At 37.4% G+C, this 26,459-nt stretch overlaps 1 protein-coding gene across 5 annotated transcripts in view; it reads left to right on the top strand.

The window, feature by feature from the left end:
* The window catches only part of UTRN (utrophin), a 576,845-nt gene that overhangs the window by 514,132 nt on the left and 36,254 nt on the right, over positions 1–26,459 (top strand). For all 5 annotated transcript variants that reach the window (XM_039230877.1, XM_039230878.1, XM_039230879.1 and 2 more), the window contains 4 exons: positions 5,224–5,309; positions 9,533–9,690; positions 12,847–13,013; positions 14,112–14,223. In XM_039230877.1, the coding sequence (XP_039086808.1) occupies positions 5,224–5,309; positions 9,533–9,690; positions 12,847–13,013; positions 14,112–14,223 (523 nt within the window). The remainder of the gene's footprint in view (positions 1–5,223; positions 5,310–9,532; positions 9,691–12,846; positions 13,014–14,111; positions 14,224–26,459) is intronic.

The following is a 26,459-nucleotide window of genomic DNA, read 5'->3' as shown; positions in this document are numbered from 1 at the left end:
TGTCTGACTTCAACTCAGGTCATGATCTCACAGTTCATGGGTTCGAGCCCTGCATCAGGCTCTGTGCTGACAGCTCAGAGCCTGGAGCCTGTCTTTGGATTCTCTGTCTCCATCTCATTCCCCTGCTCACGATGTCTCTCTCTCCTTCTCTCTCTCTCTCTCTCTCTCTCTCTCTCTCTCTCTCTTTCTCACTCTCTCTGTCTCTCAAAAATAAACCAAAAAAATATTAAAAAATGTTTTAACTACAAAGCCTTTAACTTAATTTGATCGCCTTGGAAACATGCTAAATTCATAGAATACTTAGTTAAGAACTTCATTAAGCTCTGTAAGTGGCGTGTTATAGGTGCATATTTTTAGCAATAACTTAAGGAAGAATTGGAGAGGATGTTCAGTCACTGTCCTCCAGTTCTCTCGCATTGCATTAGTTCGCTACATCTGCCATAACAAAGTACCACAAAGTACCACAAACTAGCTTAAATAAAAGAAATGTATTTTCTCAGTTTGGAAGACCAGAAGTCCAAGATCAAGGTGTTAGCTGGGTTTCTTCTGAGGCCTCTCTCCTTGGCGTATAGATGGCTGTTTTCTCCCTGGGTCTTCACATATCTTTCTTCTGTGTGTGTTTGTGTTCTAATCTTATAAAAACATCAGTTATATTGGATGAGTCCTACCCTATCGCCTCATTTTAAGTATATCACCTCTCTAAAGACTCTATCTCCCAAATATAGTCTCATAACTGAGGTCTCAGGTGGTTAGAGCTTCAATTCATGAATTTTAGGAGGATATAACTCATAACATATAACACATACATATGCTATTTTCACTGGACATCCCGAAGGGAATGGTGCCACTTAGGTGAGAAGGAAGCAGAATGTGAAATGTTGTGATTCATATTCTAAGGAATCAAATGTTGGCATATTTCCACTTTCCATCATCAAATGTGGACACATGGAAAATGCTACACTAAGGTACTGTTTCTTATTTAGAAAGATAGTTTCTTGAAATTTTCCATTTTAAAGGAAAAAAACGCTTTTAGGACTTATTTTCCTTCCATGCCAAAGAAATATAGTGAACACCATGCTGGATCAGAGTGGTGTATGCATTAAGTCTGGTTTTCTCTCTTGGAGGAAAATATCATGAATTAACCTAAGGGAAGAAAACCACAAACAAAGTTAATCACATGATGGTAGTCTCAGATGACCACAGTTGATTGCCCAAATTTCTCTAACAACTGTCATTTATCAGTTTATCTAAACAAGAGTTAGTAACTCCTTTCAAATCATTAGTTTTCTTTGAGAATCCGATGGAACTGTGATCTACGTTATCCAATGCACTAGGACATTTTGGACCCTAAAAGTCTCTAGAACATTGGAAATGGTACCATTTCCTTTCCATTTGTTCAGCTATTTTGATATTCATTCATTAACCATGTATTTTTAACTGCCTTATTTTGTGTAGTATGATACAGCCAGAACTGAATTTTCAGCTCTAGAAGTATACTCAAGCAGCTCTTGAAATAATGAGTGGTTCACACACAGGAGATCAGAGGATTTTGGAAGTAGAAGTACTTTTAGGTCTTCCATTCTACCCTCTTCATTTTACTGATTAAGAAACTGACCCAGTGAGACAAGACAATTGATCCCTAGCCTCCTATTGCAATATATTAGTGGTAGATAGGGAGCTGATACTCAGGGTTTTTGATAATAACTTGACTATTTCTGCCATATTGCCATATCGAGGAAAAATAGTATTTTATAAGTTATATTAAATTTACTATTTTTTCCAGTTTTAACATGTATCGAACTCGTAATATTCTGATTTTTGCAAAAAAAATAAATCTATTTTCTTCTGTTGTGAAAGATGAGAATCTAGATTTTTGGTTCTGGTTGCTTTGTACCCTGGCAGCCACTCTACTTTTGGCATCTCAATTTCTCATTTGAAAAATTGAGATAAAAATATCTGCTCTGCTTACCATACATAGATATTTATGAAGGGCAAATGAACTAATATATGTAGAAAGGGCTTTCTGAACTAAAAAGATAAAATTTATTCCATTTATAAGTTCACAGCCTCACTCAGTCTTCATCTTCCCAGGTTAAAAAGTCTTAATTTTATAATCTCCCTTCTAAATTTAATAGAAATCAAAAATGTTTAAATCATGATTTAAAGCAATAGTCTGGAATGCTTGGTTTAAATATTTTTGTCCCTAAAGAAAATATTAACCTCATTTGCTGCAGTGTTAAGTCATTTTTCCTCTATGCCAAGATGGATATAATTTTATAAGGTACATATCTTCCCAGTTAAACTAATTTCAGGAGTTACTTATGAAGACTGTCAGGGAAGCGAATACTTAAATATTGGGTTATGTCACTCACTTAATAAATTTCTTTGCCTCCCTCTTCTCTCTCAAATCCAGACATCTTACTTAACATCAAAGCCTTCTGTCGTCTGGTGCCATATAACCTGGACAACTTTATCAACCATTTAGCCTTGACACAAGTCTTTGCTACCCCTGAACAGGTCTTGTCTCTGATGCTCCTACTCTCTGCCCCTTGCCCAGGCTTTTCCTATGATGATCGACTTTCTCCTAGGGACAGTCCAGCCATGTCACGCCTCCAGTGTCAGATGTGAGGCTTATCTTTCCTATCAAATGTTGTGAAACTAATAACTACTCAGCCTAATCACTAGTCATTAAGAACTAGTCAGCCACAATTATCTTGTAGTTGATTATTTCCATGCATAAAGCTTAGTCTCCTATTTTCTTGTGCTTTTCCTGTTGTTTTATTGTCTCCTCTCTAGCTAGCGTTGACCTTATCACGGGTGGGAATCATATCTTTTGCTTTTCTGCTGGTCCTCATGATACACAGAACAATGCGGGGATCACAGTAAACTTTCATAACTATTAATGCTGTGATGAATGGATGATTGACTTTTTCAGTAGTCTTCCTGATGATGTTCCTTGTCACTGTAGACTGGAGGTCATCCTCTAATACACATCGGTTTGATCTTTTTTCTCATAAGAGATTGCTTTCCCTTTAGCCACATCCATGTACCAGTCCATCCACACAGTCCATCCATGCAGACAATCTACTGCTAGTCTGTTGTCTGTTTGGAAAACAAAATTTCCTGATTTTTGAAGGGAAGAAGTCAGACATAGTCTATTTTTCAGTGATAACTAGGAAATAACCTAAAAATGTGAACTAGAAACACAATTTGTAACATGGCTCAGCTTAAGGTTAATATGAAAACGTTTCTATAATGGTAAGAAACTGCAATGACTATATTAACTTAGATTTTTCCTTATAATGTTATATTTATTTTCAATTTAAAGTATTAGTTGTCTCCTAAGTCACTTCTGAATGTTGTACACAGGCATATTAAGGGTTTGATACATTTGTTGGATATGATTTAATACAGATTATAAACTCTAGGCTATTGAGCATCTGTTTTGAAAACATATTTTACTGATCCCTCAACATATTTTCCTTTTTTATTTATTTTATACTTTTAATGTATATATACAGAAACTTACCTGAGTATTTATAATTTGAGACTAGAAGACATCAATTACCTGAGTATTTATAATTTGAGAATAGAAGATATCAATTAGTATTCATAGCAGGACTATCAATAAGAATAGGATTTAAACACAGTTTCATAGTAATAGCACCTAAAATTAAAATTACATGACACAAATGTTTATATGTTTTTGAGATAGGATGAATTACTAAATTTTATGTAATGATAAAGTTACATAGACATTTAGGTTTTAAGTATACTGTACTTCTGTATTGAAAACGTGTCTTGAGAAAATTGATGTTAAAAACCTAAACTGAAAACAGATCCTGAATATGGAATAATAAAGATAACAATAAAGGGTTTTTTTTCTTCTGGATTGTGTGTTATTCCATAGCAAGGATCATGTTACAAATTTTTGTAGCTTCTGCACTTCTGTTTCCCCATCCCCAGGCTCTAGTACGTTGGGAGATTTGATAGACAGCTTGGAAATTCTTTGATATGAGACAGAATAAAGACAACTCTATGTTTTTAAAGATAAAACTTTTCTTCTAGACACCTTATGGTCTCTCATTGGCATAGTACAAAGCTATTTCCTGGTGTTGATTAATTAGTATATTTTGTATTTAATTATGATTTAATACTTCCCCAAATAGAGGTTTCACACCTGTCTATGTAGGATCACTGACTATTTAATTGCAATGGTAATTTAAAAAAAACTGAATTGGCAGAGACAAAAATCTATGAAGACAGTAAGTTTTTAAGTATTTACCAAGGTAACAGCCCTCAGTATAATTTTCCAGTTTTCTTACATTTGTTTTTAGATATATCATCATACTTTTCTTGCCTTATTGAGCCACATGCATAGCTATCTATTTTATTTTTATTTTTTTATTTCTTTGAGAGAGAGAGAGTGAGCGTGAGTGAGCGTGAGTGAGCAGGGGAAGGGCACAGGGAGAGGGAGAGAGAATCTCAAGCAGGCTCTATGCCCAGCATGGAGCTTAATACGGGGCTCCATCTCATGACCATGAGATCATGACCTGAGCGGAGATCAAGAGTCAGACACTTAATCAGCTAAGCCACCCAGGTGCCCCTTTAGCTATTTTAAATTTTGCATTTATAATTATTAGCGGATATATTCTAATTCATAGTATTTCTTTTTTCATAAAAAAATGTTTTAATGTTTATTTAATTTTGAGAGAGAGAGAGAGAGGAGGAGTAGGGGAGGGTCAGGGAAGGAGGAAGATACAGAACCTGGAGCAGGCTCCAGGCTCTGAGCTGTCAGCACAGGGCCCGACATGGGGCTCGAACCCACAGACTGTGAGATCATGACCTGAGCCAGAGTCGGCCGCTTAACCAACTGAGTCACCCAAGTACCCCTAATTCATAGTATTTCTAAAAATATTTTTTCAGCTTTATAATTATCATTTTCATTTTAGCTTCATTTGTTCTTCCTAGTTCATATGTTACATGTAAAGTGACTTCAGGCTACATATTCTTTCAGACTAGGTCAAACATATTGTTAAAATATGTCATGAAATTATGGTATGGGTTTAAAACTGTTTATTAAAAGTGAATAGAAAAGTTGCATCTCTCAGATGCAATTGTTTTTTTAATAGCTTACCCTCAAAAAATAGATATTCAGAAATAATTAGCCTACTGTTTATAGCTTTAAATGCATCTAACACATTGAGATTTGTATAATTACAGGGGTCGAACTGGAAAAATAAGAGTGCAGAGTCTGAAGATTGGACTGATGTCTCTCTCCAAAGGTCTCTTAGAAGAAAAATACAGATGTATGTAACACCTTCCCTATACGATAGTGTTTTTTGTAATAATAATGGTAATCACAATCGATTGGCGGTTTACTTTATATGGTTTGTGTATAATAAGAGTTTCCATTCTTTTTAACTCTTACTATCCATGTACCAGGCTAGATAAAGGGTGTCAGTTGAGAAGTGATACGGATTTGTGTGGAATGAGGTGAGGTGCCTCAGTGGAGTGAGAACCAACTGCAAATACATCTTATTTAATTCTTAGAATAATCACCTCAGAATGTAAGCACTGGGACGTTTTCCAGCTGAAAAAAATGACTACTGACATGGGTTGAAAATTCAGTCAGTGGCTGCAGAGACTGTTATGGGGCCAGAGTTAGATTGTAGCTTTTTCTGACTCCAAAGCCCAAGTTTTCTCTACGTCTCTGTATTTCCAGTGCTTGAAAAGAAATTAAGATGGACTAGAACCTTTATACTATATTTATACTAGAATTTTGTGTACCTCTAATGCCAAAAAAAAATCTCGATGGCCTAGTACTATTAGAGACATTGACAAATAATTATATTTTATAGTATGAGAAAATAAAAAGTGATAAAATATTTTTATTTTGTTCTGTTATTTTTTAAGTCACCAAATAAGTAAGTGGTGTACTTTTAGCTGTCCGTTAATGAAGGGCGGGCATCTTGACATTTTGAGAGGGATGGACTCGGGAGCCAGAGAGACTGGTCTTCACATCTCAGCTTTGCCACTTAGTGGCTCCGTAACTTTGGGATGGTTACACGAACCCACAGAAGACTGCCAACTAAGAGGCAATATTACTCCCATTTCACATTTCAAGAAGCTCAAATTTAATGGACTTGCTTCAACTAAAGAATGAAGCTAACAATTCCGGCTCTAAAAGGAATTAGAGATAATATGTGAAAAGTACCTAGAAATCACAGTTGTTGAATAAATGGTAGCAATTGCTGTTGTGTCTCCATACTCTTAAGTTTTTCTGATTTAATTTCTTCCATAAAATGTGGGTGACTTGATCCTGCTGTGGGTATTTTCAGATGGTTCTTCACAGAATATATCCATACATTTTGGGGAGAGGGGTAGGGATATTTCACAAATGTGGAGATGTTGGATCACCAGTCCTGTAAACTTACTTAAGTTTTGCATCTTCTGTGCACATACATTTTTCAAAACTTCTATTTTCTGGGATGTCTGTGAGGTGATTTGACTGCGAATTTCAGCTCTAGATCATGATGGCTTGTTTTTCTTAGAACAGTTTGACAAAAATGTCAGTGAAAAGAGATGTGGGATTTATAGAAAACAAAAAGCTGATTGTAAGATCAGGAGGTGAGGTACCTTGATGGAGTCAGACCCTAGTAAACTATGCAGAAAAAATGCTTTGCAGAAGGTTTTTGTTTGGTGGCATCTTATCCAGGATTTAAATTGTCTTCAGCATCATAATTGTCAAAAATAATCATTTTCAAAGCCAGAAAGGTTATTTCTACAAGGAGCGGGAAAGGAAAATGTTAAGGAAGGCATCACTGTACCAGTATTAGGAAAGGACTTTGCGTCTTCTATAGTTTGGGGTATTCATGTGCTCCTAAAAGAATTTAGGGTTTCTTAAAACTAACAGTTACATCATGGTTCTCACCTCAGTCTGAAACAAATACAAATTCAACATCAAAGTTTATCATGAATCTTCATATGTAAGCATGATCTGTTTTCCTACATCAAGGGCCCTACTTCATTTTCAAGTTGATTATTAGAGAGTAACCTTAGACCAAAAGAAAGAGTTGCAACAGAGTGACTATAAATACAGAGCAAAAATCAAATTCTACACAACATAATATGTGATTTTTTTAAATCTGAGCACCTACCTTCTAACTTATTTCTGAAATGTATAATCTTTCGGCTGCAGTATGTTAGCATACCAGAACTCAGACATTCCTAATACAGTGGACACACTTTCTACAAATGTTGGCAAATGCAATACTCTGTATTATTCAATATTAAATTTTCAGATTATGACCAGGGTAGCAGAAGACCTGCAATGACAATTTCTGATATTTATCTTAATCCACGAAGTATGCCATTTTAGGACTTAATTAAATAAGACATCTCTTGGGTTGAAGTCTTTAAATCTTTCCTGCTGTACTGAGACTTTGGAAGTGTTCTGGGGTTTTGTTTTGTTTTTTAATTTGAAGTCCTTAGCAACTCTGATTCCAGTCTTGATTTCCCCAGTGACATCGGAACACTTCCTCATTATGATTTCCTTTGTTAGATGAATATTGAAGACAATTTGCTCTCCAAACTCAGTGGCAGAGGTGCCATTCTGAGTCAAGTGGTATCCATCTGCACATTGATTTTGCAATGGCTAATGTCAGTGTCTTCGCCCTGGTGACACCCCTCTCTCTCCCCGTGCCTTCTTGAGAATATCTCTTGATTAGGTTCTAACAACAGCCTGACCTTGCTCATAGCTGAGTGGCTTTCTTGCTTTACAGAACCACATTTACAAAGATCTCTTAGAATGACCTTTTGCGTCTCTTCTGTGCTGATTTGTTGGAACCTGGGCTTTAGATTGTGGCCTGTCCCCTCATTGATACTACTCCTTTTTGTTTCTGACTATAATATTAAAATGTGCACTTATATCGGAATTCACAAGTATGTCAAAATGTGAAGGAAGCTTATGGTTTATGTTTTATGTGTAGTTTTACCTTAATAGTAGCATAGTAGTTCAACTGTCTTCCTCGAAAGAAGAAAGTTAGGCATGGTTGATGTCACTGAAATGTGTACTTGTCTGTGTAGAACATTATTAGTTAGGAGGTCTCTTACTATGAATGAGTTAAAAATGGGAATCATAAGAATCCTGCATAAATATTTTCTGGATGTGATAGTCTTATTTTTTTGAATGTTTATTTCTTTTTGAGATAAAGATAGAGAAAGACAGAGCATGAGCCGGGGAGGGATAGAGAGAGGGAGACACAGAATGTAAAGCAGGTTCCAGGCTCTGTGCTGTCAACACAGAGCATAATGCGGGGCTCAAACTCACGAACCACGAGATCACAACCTGAGCTGAAGTTGGACAGTTAACAGACTGAGCCACCAGGCACCCTGATAGTCTTATTTCTAACAAAGGGAAGGGGAGGGTGGAGGCTTGGACAAAATGAGTGAAGGGGAGTGGGAGGTATAGGCGTATGGAATGAGTGAATCCAGTAATAAAAGGTACACCATAAGGAATATAGTCAATGGCATTGTAACAACATTGTATGGTGACAGATGGCAGCTACAATTGTGAGTGTAGCGTAATATATAGACATGTTGAATCGCTATATTGTACACCTGCAACTAATGCAATGTGTGTCAACTATACTCAGATTTTTTTAAAAGTTAGAGTGAAAGAAAAATAAGTAGAACTCTAACAAAATCTAAGTGAACAAATGATAATAAAAATTAAATTTATTTTACTTGATTTACTTTCTCTGTATATGCTTATAGTTAAAGTGACATTTCAGTATAATTACTATGTCAGTATCACTGAGCTTGGTTCACTGTTGACAGTGTTAGATTTGGCATTAAATTAGATTTGGCATTTTTCCCATTAAAAAAAAATGATACATTTTGGTCTGATATTCATTTACCCAGGTATTGTTTGAAAATGGCTTTTAGGATCAAATAAATATTTATTCCCCTTCTTTCTCTTCATGGAAAACTTCACATGAAAAGCAATTTGAATTTTTGTGGATTTTGAGGGAAGACATTTTAATGAGAACAGACATGAGTTTTGAATTTTCAGAAATTGGAAATTCCTTTCCAAAAAAAGTATTCGTTTCTAGGGGCACCTGGGTGGCTCAGTCGGTTAAGCGTCTGACTTCGGCTCGGGTCATGATCTCACGGTTTGTGGGTTCAAGCCCCACGTCGGGCTCTGTGCTGACAGCTCAGAGCCTGGAGCCTGTTTCAGATTCTGTGTCTCCCTCCATCCCTCTCTCTCTGTCCCTCCCGCATTCATGTTCTGTCTCTCTTTGTCTCTCTCTCTCAAAAATAAATAAAAATTTTTTTAAAAAGTATTCATATCTATATGAAAGTGGATCATTTTTACCTGAAATTTCTCCATAGATAACTAAGGTGATTCATCTCCACGTGATTTTTTTTTTTAATCTACATCATTCAAATGACAAAACCAAAGATATTGTTTACATAAAAGAACAGTATGGGTGGATGGAAGTTAACCTCTTGGCTTTCCTCATCACAGATCTCTTTAAGGAAGTGGCGGGGCCAACAGAAATGTGTGACCAGAGGCAGCTTGGCCTATTACTTCATGACGCCATCCAGATCCCTCGTCAGCTGGGCGAAGTCGCGGCTTTCGGGGGCAGTAATATCGAACCCAGTGTTCGCAGCTGCTTCCAACAGGTGAGCACGGGGGGGCGCTGGAAAGTAGGATATGTCAGGAATGGTACTGAGGATGTTCTGAGAATTGATACAGGAAACTCGGGCTGGAAGCACACGGTAGAGGGTATTGGGTACCATCCCTGTAAGCATGTGTTTTATTTCTTCAAGCACATTTGATTCAAGGAACAGTAACCTCCTCAAGATTTATTATTTGTCAATGGATAAAACCCAAAATCTTTAAAATGTGCTATTAGAGGGGCGCCTGGGTGGCTTAGTCGGTTAAGCGTCCGACTTTCACTTGGGTCATGATCTCGCGGTTCGTGGGTTCGAGCCCCGCGTCGGGCTCTGTGCTGACTGCCAGCTCGGAGCCTGGAGCCTGTNAGGGGCGCCTGGGTGGCTTAGTCGGTTAAGCGTCCGACTTTCGCTTAAGTCATGATCTTGCGGTTCGTGGGTTCAAGCCCCGCGTCGGGCTCTGTGCTGACTACCAGCTCAGAGCCTGGAGCCTGTTTCAGTCTGTGACTCCCTCTCTCTCTGACCCTCCCCTGCTCACGCTGTCTCTTTCTCTCTCCTAGAAATAAATAAAAACATTAAAAAAATAAAATAAAATAAAATGTGCTATTAGAGTGCTGTGATTTGGCCCTGACTTTGCCCTGGCCCTCACCTTTTACCACCCATCTTCTTGCTGTCCGCTTCCCACGCACAGTTTTACATCCCTCATTCCTGCCCGAGCATCTGCGGTCATGGCCCCTCTGTTTAGAATATTCTCCTTTCCCCTTGCCTACAAACTCCATTCTCATGGCTGATCCTTATTCTTTCTTTGGTTGTTTGCTTAAATCTCACATTCTCTGAGGGGGGTGATGGACATGGAGGAAGGCACTTGTTGGGATGAGCACTGGGTGTTATATGTAAACCAACTTGACAATAAACTATAAAAAAAAAATCTCACATTCTCCGACAACCTTTTCTGAGCCCTTCAGGTGAGGTTGTGTGGGTACTTACTGTATTTACCTGAATCTCCTCTGTCTTCTTATGATGCTCATGAAAGTATAATTACATACTGAGTTATAGAATTAATTGATAAGTGTTTTTTCTTCCATACAAATCTCAAAATTCTTTTCATGCTTGCTGTATATAAAAGCATTCTAGAAACATTGCTACTGATGTTATAAGTATGTATAAAGGAAAAGGCTACAGATATTTTACCAAAATGTATCCAGTGATTTATTATTGCTTAGAAAAAAAAAATTGCTCACACCATCTCTTTAAGGAGAACTGATGTTATGGGTTATTACATTTTATAATGGCCCTTTTGCTTGTTTTAGAGATACAAAAAATACCAAATGAAAATTCTAAATATGATTCTCCCATGTACTGGTTCATAAGGTGACCTTGACAAAGGCACAAGAAATATGTTGGTGCAAATTTAACTTTGCATATATAGAAATTAGTAATTGTCAAGAGACCAAGATATTTAATACAATTAATCATAATAAATTTAGAAATCCTGCCAACTATATTCATAGTTGCTGGAGGCCCACTCCAGCTGGTCCAGGGGTCCTGAAGGATGGACACTGTCAGCAAGAAAGAGTGAGAGAGCCATAAGAATCTTTCTGATCCCCAGGCAGGCATCTCTGCACTGTCGGTTTTGGTGTCTTTATAGGTCAAACGATAACATGACATCAGAAAAAGGAATTTTTACAATGGAAAACTCTTTGTGACAAGATGCTTTGAAAAGTGTACAAAAACAGGTTTTTCAGAAGTATTCTTGCAGAATTACCCCCATCATAGTGAGGCTGAGTAAATCTTACATCTAAGGAAATAACAGGATGTTCTTAGTGGAAAACAGGATGACCTACATATTTGTTCTAAGTTATTAACGCTAGGATGAGGACATAGGTTAAGTTGTATATAGATAGGCTAGGAGTCATTTTGTCTGCCTCACAAGAGGATGAATGTTTTTAAGCTGGTTAATAAGTTGTTTGTGGAAACTTTTTTGACTTGATGCTGAATGTGTTGACACCATGGAGGCCCTAAATGTGTCGGCCTTTGATTTTGGGTTTATGTTTTAGCTACTCTTATCTATCCTCATCCCAGCCACTAGTGTAAGGGAGGGTGTTTGTGGAAAGTAGGCCTTAGGGAAGAGACTGCCATACATCACCAGTTAGAAAAGGTATAAGTATTAACTTAAGTTCTGCCCATATCTGTCCCTAAACTCTAAGTTAGGCTTTTTGTCTCAGGGCCAGGCTCAATTGTAACTCTTGTGTTCTTAGCCCCCTTTATTATCTAAGTCTTGGATCTACAAGGCCCATAGGAAGAGCCTTTTGACAATCATCCACGGTGCTTTCATCTAAAATCTCTTTTGAGGAGGCAGGAATATGCTTTTCCTTATGAGGTATCTATGTGGGGAATATCGGTCTGATCTGGAATATTGTGAGGCCTGGTCAATACCAGCAGGCTCGTTTCCAACATGAGCCAATAGTGGCAGAAGGAGATACCAGTTTCGCTTCTCATGGCAGGAGCTGTGCAAACACTGCCATTTCCTCACTGTGACTGTCATCTAGTGAGGCTGGTGCAGCTCCCAGCAATAGTAATATATTCCCAGTGTGATATTGTAACAAGTGGAGCAGGATACAGAAATAGCAGTTTTTATTTAGCATTTATAATGACCCTCAGATTTGGGAAGTTACCAGTGAGTCCTTATTTTTTCAAAATTTTACTGTCTTAAATGAATGAGTTTTATGGGATTAAAATATTTATGTGAAGATAGTATGTAGAATTGTGTGATTTGGGTTTGTTTTTAATCTGAGTCTATTAAGATATTGAGATTTTTTCTCCTTCCTATATAAAAATTTCTGCTATTTTGCTGTTTTCTTAACTGTTTTTTTTTTTAATTTATTTTTGAAGGGGGGAGGGGCAGAGAGAAATGGAAACACAGAATCTGAAGCGGGCTCCAGGCTCCGAGCTGTCAGCACAGAGCCTGACACCTGGCTCGAATTTGTGAAACACGAGATCATGACCTGAGCCGAAGTTGTATGTTTTGTAATTTAAGTGACCTGGAAAGAGTTCTGTAACTTTTCTTTCACTTCATATAGACTGTCAGAAGATCATAATACAACACCAGCTGCAATTTAAATGAAGAAGTTTTCTTCACTTTTCATATATTTGTTTCTTTACCAGAATAACAACAAGCCGGAGATAAGTGTGAAAGAGTTTATTGATTGGATGCGTCTGGAGCCACAGTCCATGGTTTGGTTACCAGTTTTACATCGAGTGGCAGCGGCTGAAACTGCAAAACATCAGGCCAAATGCAACATCTGTAAAGAATGTCCAATTGTTGGATTCAGGTAAGATGATCTGTCACCGGTGGTGGCAGGAGACTATTTTCTGTCCTGTTGTTGTGACTTCAGTGTATGTCCATCATCCCTTTCCACTGATTCCCTCTGGGGATTTGTGTCATCAATAAATGGGATGCCTAGCTTATCCATCTATCTTAAAATGTCATTCCTTCTTATAGTCACTACATAAAACATTATTATTATTATTATTATTATTATTATTACACCACTTTGCTCCAGAAACAGGGATTTTTTCTGAATTCTATTTATATAGATCCCGGAAATGTTCATGCATAATAATTGTATGACTCGTTATATATATATGGCTCTGATAGGATTTGGTGATGTTGTAATGCCTTTGGAATGAAACTTAGTAAACCAAAAGCAACATTTTTAAAAAACTTATTTTAGAGAGAGAGAGAGAGAGAGAGAGAAAGTGGGGGAATGAGGCAGAGGTTGAGAGAGAGAGAGAATCTTAGATCTCATGACCCTGGGATCATGACCAAAGCTGATATCAAGATGATCAACCGACTGAGCCACCCACACACCCCCCAGAAAGCAATGTTTAAATAGTGAGAAGTCATCCGATTACTTTGTTACTTCTTCCCAAATTTGATGTGAAGTTGATGAACCCTGCTGTTCACCTTCACAGAAGGAAGCTTTGTCAGGGAATTTTGAGATTCATTTCTTATTGATGGTATAATTGACATTTAAAAATTGGATATGTCCGGATAATAAACATGACTCTCATTCTCTGCCATTTGCATCCCCATTCACACATTATAGAAAATCTTCTGACACAGGTATTTGTCTTCTCATTGTGTTGAAACAGATGAAAACATGCTTTAGAGACCTGAATTCGAAAAATGTTCAAATGTTCTTTTTTTTTTTTTCACTTGGGAGATAGTTTTGTTAATTTCCCTTGTGAAATTCAAGATTTTCCTGGCCTTAATGTAGAGCTAAGATACTAAGAAAATTCTACATTTTTGGCCAATCTACCTTTTATTTCCATGGTGATTTGGATGAATGGACTTCTTTACCACAAATGATTGATTTGGATTAAATAATAGACATACAAGCCAATGAGTTTTCTTTTCTTCTCTCTAGGTATAGAAGCCTCAAGCATTTTAACTATGATGTCTGCCAGAGTTGCTTTTTTTCTGGTCGAACAGCAAAAGGTCACAAACTACATTACCCAATGGTGGAGTATTGTATACCTGTGAGTACTGAGCCGCTTCTTGTTTTGTTTCTTTTCTAAACAACATACTGCTTTTGAATTAACTAATGTCAAAATTATTCCATTTATTTAGACTTAACTTCTTATGAAAACAGAATCACTTTCAAGATTACTTAACTAATTTTTGTGGCTTTGTTTTCCTTTAAACAGATACATCTATGTTGAATTCATTAACACAAAATAATTATAATTTTTCAGAAAAAGTGCTCTATTACATTTTGTTTACATCTGTGTTTTGATTTTAAACTTAACATTTTGGTAGGGAACTTTTTTTAAGAGCTCATACTGGCCGACGTTGAAAATGATACTATATATTCAGAAGCCATGTTTCTTTTAGACACATTTAAAATAGATTTTCAGGGGCACCTGGGTAGCTCAGTGGATTAAGGGTCAGACTCTTGGTTTCACCTTAGGTGTTGATCTCAGGGTCATGAACTCAGGCCCCGTGTTAAGCTCTGCACTGGGCACGAAGCCCACTTACAATACATATTTTTTTTTTGTACTTTAATGTATTAGCAAAAAAGTAGAAAACATAGAAAAGCAAAAAATTCATAAATCTGGCTCCTAAATCAAATCAAACCAAATCTTTGATTTTGTTCAGATTAGATTTATTTTTATATTTGTTATTATGATCCTGTTTTCACTGAACACGTTATATAGTAGTGTTACCCCCTATTGTCACACAGTGTGATTTTTTTCCTAGTTACAGACTTTTTGAGTGAATTACTAAAATTTAACCACTCCCTCAAATGTATTTGGATACTTTACTTTCAATTTTCTGATATTATAAACAACACTCATATGAATATCTTTGTGAAAATAGCCCTGTCTATATATTGTGTAAATTACATTTCCATAGAATACAACACTGGAAGTAAATGATCTAGGTCAGTGAATATGAGTATTTTTATGGCCAAAATTCTTCGTGTCAGCTTATTTCCAAAAGATGTTTACACTTCTTTACATTATTATCACATTTTGTTAATATTCCAGTTTTATTAACATTGGATACCGAGTCTTGTTCCTTTGATTTAAAACTATTTTTTCTGCAGCTATCTTCATTTTCTGTCAACAGCTATTTTTTAGCTTCCTTCCAAACAGTAAACCAAAATTTATTCATAGACTATACATTTTCTTTGGTTTAGGGAATTGAGTTACTTTTTTAGATTATAAATTGACAGAAAGGCAGCAATACTTATAAAATATGTACATATAAATCTCACAGTCTTAGGTATCTTACCTCAAATAGGTACCCCATATATGGAGAGGAAGTCTCTAGAAAATGCTATGGAATTATAGATGAAATACCCATAGTGCATAATAACTTTAACTAGGAAAAAAAATCCCCCCCCCAAAATTTATGAAGCACCATTTATTACTATGATTAACATATTTATTCACTCAACAAATAAATATTGAGCACTTACCTTGTGTCAGACACTTCTCTCAACTCTAATTCGTCAGTGTACTACCAAGATAAACAAGATTACTGTCTCTCCTGCTACTTTCCATTTAGGAGGAGGGGATGTGTGACAAGGAACAAGGAAACAAATAAATGAGATCATTACAGATTATAGTAAGCAGACTTTAAAGAAATAACTGGGTAATGAGACAGAAGATTAGAGGAGGCACTTTAGATAAAGAAATCAGGGGAGGCTGGCCTGAGAAGTTATTTGAGTTGAGATTGGAGGATGAGAAAGAATCAACTGTGTAAAGAACTAGTAGAAAGGTATTTCAGAGAAGAAACAGCAGACACCAAAGTCTGGAAATGGAAAAGAGTTTGACATGATTGAGGCACAGGAGAAAGTGGAGTATTTTCCACAAGGGGTCATACCAGCTATGTCATTTGAAGTGCCCAGGACACAGTGAAGATGGGGGACCACTTGTTCAAAATGTCTTACAACTTTCAAGATGGCAACAGAAGAGCATTAAGCCAAACTTAGGAAGCTTATGAGTGTGAGACCCCTGCAACTGCACGGGGCACACATCAGTGCAGGTGGGAAAGAAAGAAGGAGGAATGACAGTGGAACAGAATGGAACAAGTGACTCTTGTCAGAGTGAACTTCTCCCTCCACGAAAGGGAGAGTGGTAGGAGTTGAGATTGTGCTGAACCCTGCTGGTCATTGTAAGAAATTTGGGAGACGTATAGTATTAATTTTTGCTTGATTTGATGGGACACCTGAGTGGCTCAGTTGGTTAAGCATCCAACTTTGGCTCAGGTCATGATCTCACGTCTCTCTTGCTTTCTCTCTCTCTCAAAATAAATAAGTAAACTTAAAAAAATAAGAAAATGAACTCAAACATGAATTTCTCTCTTTTTTTAATGTTTATTTATTTATTTAGAGAGTGCACAAGCAGGGGAGGGGCAGAGAGAGGGAGAGACAGAATCCTAAGCAAGCTCCATGCTGTCAGTGCAGAGCCTGACACGGGGCTCTATCCCACGTACCATGAGATCATGACCTGAGCCAAAATCAAGAGTCAGATGTTTAACCAACTGAGCCATGCAAGCACCCCTCAAGTATGAATTTTTCAATACAACGATCATAAGCACTGCTTGCGTGTAAATGGATCAGACGTTCCCATGCAGATCCTGGTGTTTGTATTTCTCATAGCGCATCTCCACTTGGTATGATGCTCTGATCATATTACTGACTTCATTTCTTTCCTCTCCATATTCTTTCTTCCGCTGTATCTAAATGTTTCTGTTATTAAAAGTTTTCTGAATCATATTTTAAACCCTCAAAGCTCCAGAAATATTTCTTCAAACATAATCAGCTTACTGTGACAATGTGTGTCTTCAGATGTAAGCAGACTAGTGGTGTATGAATTCTCCATCATAATTTATGAAGGCATTTTATGAAATTGATAGTAAACCATTTATATACAGCAGTAGAGTTCTTTCTCTAGAAGAGGTCTTTTTTAAACTTGTATTTGCCTCCATCACTTTATAACCCAACTTTGAACATTTAAGAAGTTTGTGATTAGGGGGCGCCTGGGTGGCTCAGTCGGTTAAGCATCTGACTTTGGCTCAGGTCATGATCTCACGGTTCATGGATTCGAGCCCCACATCGGGCTCTGTGCTGACAGCTAGCTCAGAGCCTTGAGCCTGTCTTCAGATTCTGTGACTCCTTCTCTCTCTGACCCTCCCCTGCTCACGCTGTCTCTATCTCTCTCAAAAATAAATAAAACATTTTTTAAAAAATAAGAAGTTTGTGATTAGGCTCAGGCTGAATTCATCTAAAACAGCCAACATGACATGGATTCTATTTAATTCCTGTCTCTCCATCCCTCTGAATCCCACCCCCTCACAGAAACATCTCACCCTGCCTCCCTCTGGCATCCCCCCAGGGATACATCACTCTGTGGTTCCTACCACAGAAGTAGGTAGCTTCTCTGTCACCAGTTAGAACTGGACTATGTTATCTTGCACTATTGTCTGTGTAGTGCTTTTGCCCCCTCAACTCTGTTTTTAACTCCTTGAGGACAGAAATGAATCTTACACTTTTCTTACTACTCAAATCTGGCTCATAAAAGCTAAGTGAACTTAAATCTTACATTATAAACACTAATTATAGAATATTAAAGCTGGGAAAGATCTAGGAAATCATCTAATTCATTCTCATTTTAAAGAGAAAACTAAGTCATAGGAAAGGTGATGTATTCAAAGTTGGTGGCCTGGATTTAGTGATTTTAGTCCATTAGAAAAATATACGTAATTTGACGCATTAGCGAAGCGGTTTCTGTATGCTTACTGGAGTGTTACATTTGTTGGGTACTTTGGTATATAGGTGTTTTGCTGGGGACTTGGAGATATGGTGAAAATATAATGAAAGAAAAGACCTCCATGTGGAGAAATTTAAGATGACTTTTTTTTTAAATGATTAAGTTTATAGATTAAAATAATAGTTAAAATTTTTTCTTGTTGTGTACTACATGTGTGAATTGAGGGATTACTATTTACTTAAAAAAATAAGGACATTTTGTAGATGTTTAGATTTTAAATTTCTTTTTTATTAGAATAGCAGTTTGTGATCATTTAATTTCATAGTGAAAATCACCCTGATTATATCTTTTGGAAGAAATTGTCGCTGTGCTCCTGTTGCAGATAACCAAAATTTAAATCAAATTAAAACCACTTTTTTATGTTAGGACACACAAAAGATAGTCATTTAAATTAGAGAGGATGATGCATTTTGCATATGATTTATAAGAGTTTATACAATTCCTGACAGTAAGAGAGAGCTGGATAGGGTTAAATATTAAGGAGACTGGAAAATGTTTGGAATTGCTGCTGGGGGCAAGCATGAGTCTACAAGAGATGAGCAAATTGATTGCTGTCTTGCAATGGGATTGTAGCTGAGGCTAATTGGCAAGGATTTGAATTGATTCCATCATTGCTCAGTAGCTTTAGAATTGAAAAAGATGGTAGGTGTAGTCAAAGGCCAAGGGAGTGAATGAATCAGAGGTATTAATGATATTGGCATTGTTTTGGGCTGTCCCCATATTGAAGAAATCTCAAATTGGGTTGAAGGGATCAAGATCAAGATCATGAATAGAACAGGTCTATTCATATTAAAGAAGTAGGAGCAAGGGTCAGGGTGGGTTTTGTTTTTTTTTTTTTCCAAGTTAGAGATTTGGACTCAAAATAATGTTTTGAGTCATGAATTGTTTTGAGTCATGATAAGGTCTGAGGTGAGGACATATCCCAGGATGTGGCTAACATGGGACATAAAAGGTTTGGAGATGAGATGGCATTTAGAAGATCATCAGTATGTCTCCAGAAGTGACATGTGATAGCTGTGCCGGGCCAACTGCTGTCAAAGGGGAGTGGATGGGTGCATTGGTTTTAGTAGGTGAGAAGACTGAGTCTAAGAGCAAAAAGCTGTAAACCTCCTTTATTCTCCGCCTTTGTGGCGGAGAGGTTATATGCCCCATCATGGAGAGAGGGTGGTGGAGGAGACATTGTTATCCAGGAACACCAGGATTCACTGAAGAGATGGGGTGCAGTTCCTGTTAGGAATAAGATGTAGGGGAATGGGTTTATATGTCAAAGGACACAGAGTCTGTGCTAACAAGGAACAGGGAAAGAATAGTAACTAGGCAGAGGCTGTGTGCATCTGGTCAGGGACTGTGGTATGCAGAGAAAAAGAGTTATGGGGAAAGGCAATAATGAGGGTGCTTTCTCTTTGTCAAATACAGGTATCGGAACTGAAGGGTGAGCAGGGATAGGCAGGTGGTTTGAGAGACATGTTTGCTCAGGGAGAAGAGAAGGGATGTTTGCAAAATGTTATTGCTAAAAAAGTCAGCAATGTCAGCTACTCCCAGTATTCAGATTGATGGAGTAGAATCATTACAGAATTCTCTGCCTATGTGTAAGGTTTGGACAGGACTAGTTTGCACTGATGGTTTCACTGAGATTTTGGTAAGAAGAGGGGAGGACAGGAAAAACATACTGCTATGGGAAACAGCTTATTACACTAATGACACTTAAAACACATTTGTATTGCATTTTTTAACCAAGTGCATGTTACTTTTAAAGCAACAGATTCAGGCATATTCTTGCCGATATTGTTTAATATATGGGCAAATAAACCAAAGTTTTGTATTTCAGTGTTTCTGGAAAATGCAGAAAAATCCATTTTCTACTGAGAACAAAAAAAAAAAAAAAAACAGAGAAGGTTTTCTTTTAAAGTTAAAAGTGGAATCACATCTTTTCTTTACAAACTATATGTTTCTAGCAAGAAACAAACAAGAACAAAAGGAAACACCTAGAATTAGTTGTTCTGTCCACTCCCCTCCACCTGCTGGCATCAGTGTATTTGTAAGACTGTGAAAATCAAATACAAGAAAATGCTGGTTCATTCTTTGGAAAGCTATGCATTGTGTTAGTGTCTTTTGGTTTTGGCAGTCTTGTTTCTTCAGATGAGACGTGGGAGGTTTGCCAGTCGGGAAAATGGGCGGCATCATTGCCACTTCTATGACCTCGGCAGCCTGAAGTGGCTTCTCGGTCCCTGCTCCCCTTACCCTGTGATCCCAGTAAGTTGAGTGCATTTAGAGTGTGTCATTAGCAATTAAGTCGAAGTTTGGACAACATCCATTTTCCTTTGGGTGCCTTATTATCCTACTTACTCATGACCCCGTGTGATTCTGTTAATGCTAACTTTTTAGTTTCACGTTCTTCCATTAGAACTGGAAAGGCTCCAAGCTTGTCTTACCGATTCCTTCCTATTCATGGAATTCAGAGTATCTGAATTTGAACTTGTTGAAATCAGTGCAACTTAAATCAATCCTGAGAAGTTGTTTCTGCAATTAAAAAAACCTATTGGAATGTCTTTAAGATAAGTCCTGCGATTATGAAATGTACTCCTTAGAAGTATGCATGTGCCATTTGGGATTATTGACTTCGGTGTTTAAGAAGTAAATCTTGCTAATGATTGTGCCATTCAACAGTGATTTTTGCATTTGTGCATAATCCAAGGATAATGTTTAATTATTCTACTCATGTGCCAAATGGCTGCGTTGTTTCTTTATAGAACCTTGGTTTTCCTCTTTGTACTTCCTTGTTTTACCTGGTCCAAAAGTTACTTAACCTTGTAGTTAACAGTCAAAGCTGTAATGTTCAGAGTATTTGTTAAAGAATAGATATTGCCATCCGAGTTATGAGCCAAAGAAATTTGGGGCATATTTTAAATAAATATGGTTTTGTTTGTTTATTTGCAGTTGTTTTTGATATTTTGCCTAAAGGGCCAAGTAATTAGAAGTTGGATGTTTTGGCCTCTGGCTGATTTGACATCATTGTTCATAGTCCTTTTTTATTTTTTGCTTTGTGGACCTTTGGTGTTAGTCGGAAGAGTTTTTTGAGCTGAAGTAGTAAAGCAATGTATTCAAGGATCTACTTGACTATAATGTTATGAGGGTTAACATTTCTAAATTCTGGATTCTTCTGTACCTTAGCCTGTACTTGTTGTTCCTTTTAATTCACATTAATGAGAAGGAAAAGACTCTCAGTCATATATCCTTGTTTTTGAAGTTCAATAATACATAGCCATCAGCATTTACAATAAAAATGTACAGTTTAAAATATGAACAGTGATATGTAGAATAAAAAACACGCATTTATATAGAGATAGACAAACAGGAGTAAAATTTTGCTTTATATGACTTCTGTATTTGTCCTCAATCAGGGAATAAAATGAAGGAAAATTTTAAATACTCCCAACTTTGGTTGGCAAAATAGAACTCAAGAGTGAAAAATCATCTGATGCCAGCTTACACAGGAATTTTTAAGGTTTTGGTAGAGACTCACATGGAGAGACTTACCCCAGGGTAACTTTTATAATGCAAGCAACATGTTTTTATATCTTATGCATTCATTTGTATTAGTTGGTGGGGGGCAAGTTGAGGACTAATTACTTCTTATTTTCCAAATAAGTTTCCATCATTAACTCTGTGCTACTTAATAGCAGCACAGTGGAGGGAAGTATAATTTTGAATATTCACGTGCCCACTTCTCTGTGTAAGTTTAGTTTTAAAATGTTTTTCCCAGTGGCTCACCTTCATTAGCTTTCCAGAAACGACAATTAGAAGTACAGTCCTCGTTTGGATATGTGAGTTCTTATGTGCTTGTTGAAAAGCAAGCCAGAAGGGGGGCGCCTAGGTGGCTCAGTCAGTTAAGGGTATGATTTCAGCTCAGATCATGATCTCGCAGTTCATGGGTTTGAGGACTGCGTCAGGCTGTGGGCTGACGGCTCAGAGCCTGGAGCTTGCTTTGGATTCTGTGTGTCCCTCCCTCTGCCCTTCCCTCCCTCCCTCTCTCCCTCTCACAAATAAAATTAAAAGTTTAAAAAAATCAACCCAGAAGGATTTGGGGGAGATCGTGGTAGAAGTGGCTTTAGAGTTTTTCAATATCTTTTGACTTTGTCATTTTCTTACCATTTCTAAATTAGTTACATAAAAAGAGAGCAACTAGACAATAAAACCAATCCCCTGGACAACATTTACAATAAAACTAGGTAATAAGGTATCCCCTAAAACAAGCCGCCACCAGTCACAAACCTGTAGGACATCATTGTCTTTAAGAGGGAAGAAAGGAAGCAAGGTGCCTAAGAATGGGAGAGCCCCAGGATAGCCAACAGGTCTTCAGAGGGTTGGTTTGAGAGCAAAACTGTGAACCTTCAAGGCGTCTAAAGGGGAGGATCTGAAGGTGCTGGGGTGCTCTGGGTTTCTGGGGCCCTTAGACCTGACCCACCAGGGCTTCCTTCCAGCAAATAGCCTCACCCTGGATAAGCTGCTAGGAATGAAGCCAACAGCTGGTCAGAGCAACAGAGATAAAAGAAAGAAATGGTCTAATCTAAAGTTGGGCAAGGGAACAGGACCAGGAAATGCCCAAACTCAAGTGCCCAATTTCTGAATACTCCACAAAAGCAAAAGAAGAAGGAGCTCTGTGAAGCTTTCCTGAATTAGGAAAGTTAACTTCACAACAGTGACAAAATTGAGCGCCACAAAGTATCAAGCTTAAATCTCAGGGGCGCCTGGGTGGCTCAGTGGTTAAGTGTACAACTCTTGATTTTGGCTCAAGTCATGATCTCACGGTTTGCGAGGGCAAGCCCCATGTTAGGCTCTGTGCTAATAGCACAGATTCTGCTTATTCTCTGTCTCCCTCTCTTTCTGCCCCTCCCCTGCTTGTTCTCTCTCTGTCTCTCAAAAATAAGCAAATAAGCATTAAAAAAAAAAGATTAAATCTCATATAAAGTCAATGAAAAAATCTTCCAGTCATTTAAACAGAAGGAACAATATGACTTCAAAAGAAAAGAAAATTAAATAATCAACAGCAAAGCTTTATACCAAAAGATAATGGAGGTCATGTTTAAGAAACTCAGGAAAGGTGGGCCTGGGTGGCTTAGTCAATTAAGTGCCTGACTCTGGCTCAGGTCATCATTTCTTGGGTCATGAGTTCAAAACCCACATTGGACTCTGTGCTGACAGCTCAGAGCCTGGAGCCTACTTTGGATTCTGTCTCTCTCTCTCTCTGCCCTTCCCCTGCTCGCTCGCTCTCTCTCTCTCTCTCTCTCTCTCAAAATAAATAAACATTAAAAAAAAAAAAAGCTCAGGGAAAAAAAGAATGTGAGTCAAGGATTTGATACGGAGAAAGTCAACCTTCTATTATCTAGTAAAAGACACAGGAAAATTGTCACCAAAGTACAGGAACTTGGGTAATATTGGTCCTAAGAGCACATCTTGAATATTTATTAGAGGCCAGGCTTGAGACAACCAAAATAACTAGAAAAACAGCACCCTAATAGTAGAGACTGTAAAATAAATTGTTACCTGTAGAGCTTAAACTATGTGGGGCTAACTGGAACAGGTTCCTACTAGCCAAAGATAGGACAATTTGAGCTTCAATACTGAGAATAATTACAGTAAACCAAAACACACCAAATCTGTTCAAAATCTATGAATTCATAATTTTAAAAAGTGGTCACCTTTGGAGGATTACAGGAAACTAGTGTGTTACTGGGGAAATAGGTCAATAAAAAGGAAAAACTCAAAGATGTAATCCTGCCTTTCCTGAATGAACTGTATTACTGAGTGACCAGATAGTAGATGAGGGGGCATGTTTTTCTATAATTATTTCAACTAATAAATGAAAATGAATGATATAATCATATTACCACCATTTTAAAGCCCCGGTTGGATGGTTATAGACAATTAGCATGAAAGCTGCTAGGATCACAGAAGAGCGATAACCAGACTTCGTGTCCCTGCCAGACACTAGTGACAGATAGTCTTGCCAGATCACCCCTGAGGCCGATGCCTTCTCTGGATCCAGCTGCCAGTTGGCAGGATACCCAAAGGACTGAGGAACATGCTGAACTGCACCAAAAATATGCAGTCAGCAAAGTTGAGCTAGGTCAAATTCCCTGTGTTTTCCAACAGATAAATTGTAAGGAAATGTCAAGTATGGAGGAGAAAACTGTACATTAAAAGTGACTTAAAATATATCAGATTTTTTTTACTGAGTGAGACTAAACTACAGTATCTAGGGATAGACAGTGGGGTGAAAAAGTATTTTTTAAATACAAAGTAGTTATTGCTTATAAAAATGAGGATAATGTTTATTATGGAGAGGAGAGGGACTATGACTGGGATGAGGAATGTTGAGGGGGCTTCTGGAATATCTAGAAAAGTTTAATTTCCTGACTGGATAATTCACTTATAATAATTTGCCTTATAATAATTCACTAAGCCCATTTACACAGTCTCCTCAGCAAATGGTGCTGGGAAAACTGGACAGGGATATGCCGAAGAATGAACCTGGGCCACTTTCTTACGCCATACACAAAAGTAAACTCAAAATGGATGAGAGACCTCGATGTAAGACAGGAAACCATCAGAATCCTAGGGGAGAAAACAGGCAGCAACCTCTTTGATCATGGCCACAGCAATTTCTAACTAGAAGTGTCTCCATAGGCAAGGGAAACAAAAGCAAAAATGAACTATTGGGACCTCATCAAAATAAAAAGGTTCTGCACAGCAAAGAAAATAGTCAACAAAACTAAAAGACAACCAACAGAATGGGAGAGAATATTAGCAAATCACATATTAGATAAAGGGTTAGTATCCAAAATCTATAAAGAACTTATGCAACTCAGCACCCAAAAAACAAATAATCCATTGAAGAAATGGGCAAAAGACATGAACAAACACTTTTCCAAAGAAGACATCCAGATGGCTAACAGACACATGAGTGGATGCTCAACATCACTTATCATCAGGGAAATACAAATCAAAACCACAATGAGATACCACCTCACACTGTCAGAATGGCTAAAATTAACAATTCAGGCAACAACAGATGTTGGTGAGGATGTCACGAAAGGAGAACCCTTTTACACTGCTGGTGGGAATGCAAACTGTTGCAACTACTCTGAAAAACAGTATGCAGGTTCCTCAAAAAATTAAAAATAGAGCTACCATATGACTCAGCAATCACAGTACTAGGTATTTATCTGGAGGATACAAAAATGCTGATTCAAAGGGATACATGCACCCCAATGTTTAGAGCAGCACTATCAACAATAGTCAAATTATGGGAGTGCCTGGGCAGCTCAGTCGGTTAAGCATCTGACTTTGGCTCAGGTCATGATCTCGTACTTCATGAGTTCAAGCCCCACGTCGGGCTCTGTGATGACAGCTCAGAGCCTGGAGCCTGCTTTAGATTCTCTGTCTCTGTCTCTCTCTCTCTTTCTCTTTTTCTTTCTCTCTGCCCCTCCGCTGCTCACATTCTGTCTCTGTCTCTCAAAAATAAATAAACATTAAAAATTTTAAAAAAAAAAACAATAGTCAAATTATGGAAAGAGCCCAAATGTCCATTGACTAATGAATGGATAAAGAAGATGTGATGTGTGTGTGTGTGTGTGTGTGTATAAAGTGGAATATTACTCAGCAATCAAAAAGAGTGAAATCCTTCCATTTGCAACAATGTGGGTGGAACTAGAGTGTAGTATTCTAAGAGAAATAAGTCAGAGAAAGACAAATTATTTCACTCATGTGCAATTTGAGAAACACAACAGATGAACATAGAGGAAGGGAAGGAAAAATAAGATGAAAAAAAAAAAAGGGAGGCAAACCATAAGAGACTCTTAAATATAGAGGGTTGCTGGAAGGGTGTTGGGTGGGGGGATGGGCTAAATGGGTGATGGGCATTAAGGAGGACACTTGTTGGGATGAGCACTGGATGTTGTATGTAAGTGATGAATCACTAAATTCTACTTCTAAAGCCATTGTTAATTAATTATAGTATATGTTAACTTGGACTTAAATAAAATTTATAATAACAGTAATAATAATAATTCACTAAGCCATACATTTGTTATAGATTTATAGATCTGTTTTATTTTTACAATAAATACAATTTAAAAATTAAAAAAAAATCAGTCCACTCACAAACATTTTAAGCATGGTTATCCCTGGTTGGTCAAAGAGCAGACAATTTTAATTTTTTCCTTTTTTCTCTTTCATGTGCATTTTCCCCCTAATTCTACATACACTCAGTGTGTCTCAGACATGCAATTTAAAAGTTAAAAAATGACATTTTAATATAACTTATAAAACTCAACCTACAGGGTATCTTAATGTAATAATAGGTAATTTAGTCAATGGCTATGGGTTCTCTCTCTTACAAAACTCAGAATTGTTGCATTTTTCTAGGATATGTG

Source organism: Hyaena hyaena, unplaced genomic scaffold, assembly GCF_003009895.1.
Source record: "Hyaena hyaena isolate Hyena2069 unplaced genomic scaffold, ASM300989v1 scaffold_52, whole genome shotgun sequence".
Lineage (NCBI taxonomy): Eukaryota > Metazoa > Chordata > Mammalia > Carnivora > Hyaenidae > Hyaena > Hyaena hyaena.
Note: the sequence above shows the minus strand (reverse complement) of the source record. Positions and strands in the feature narration are given on the sequence as shown.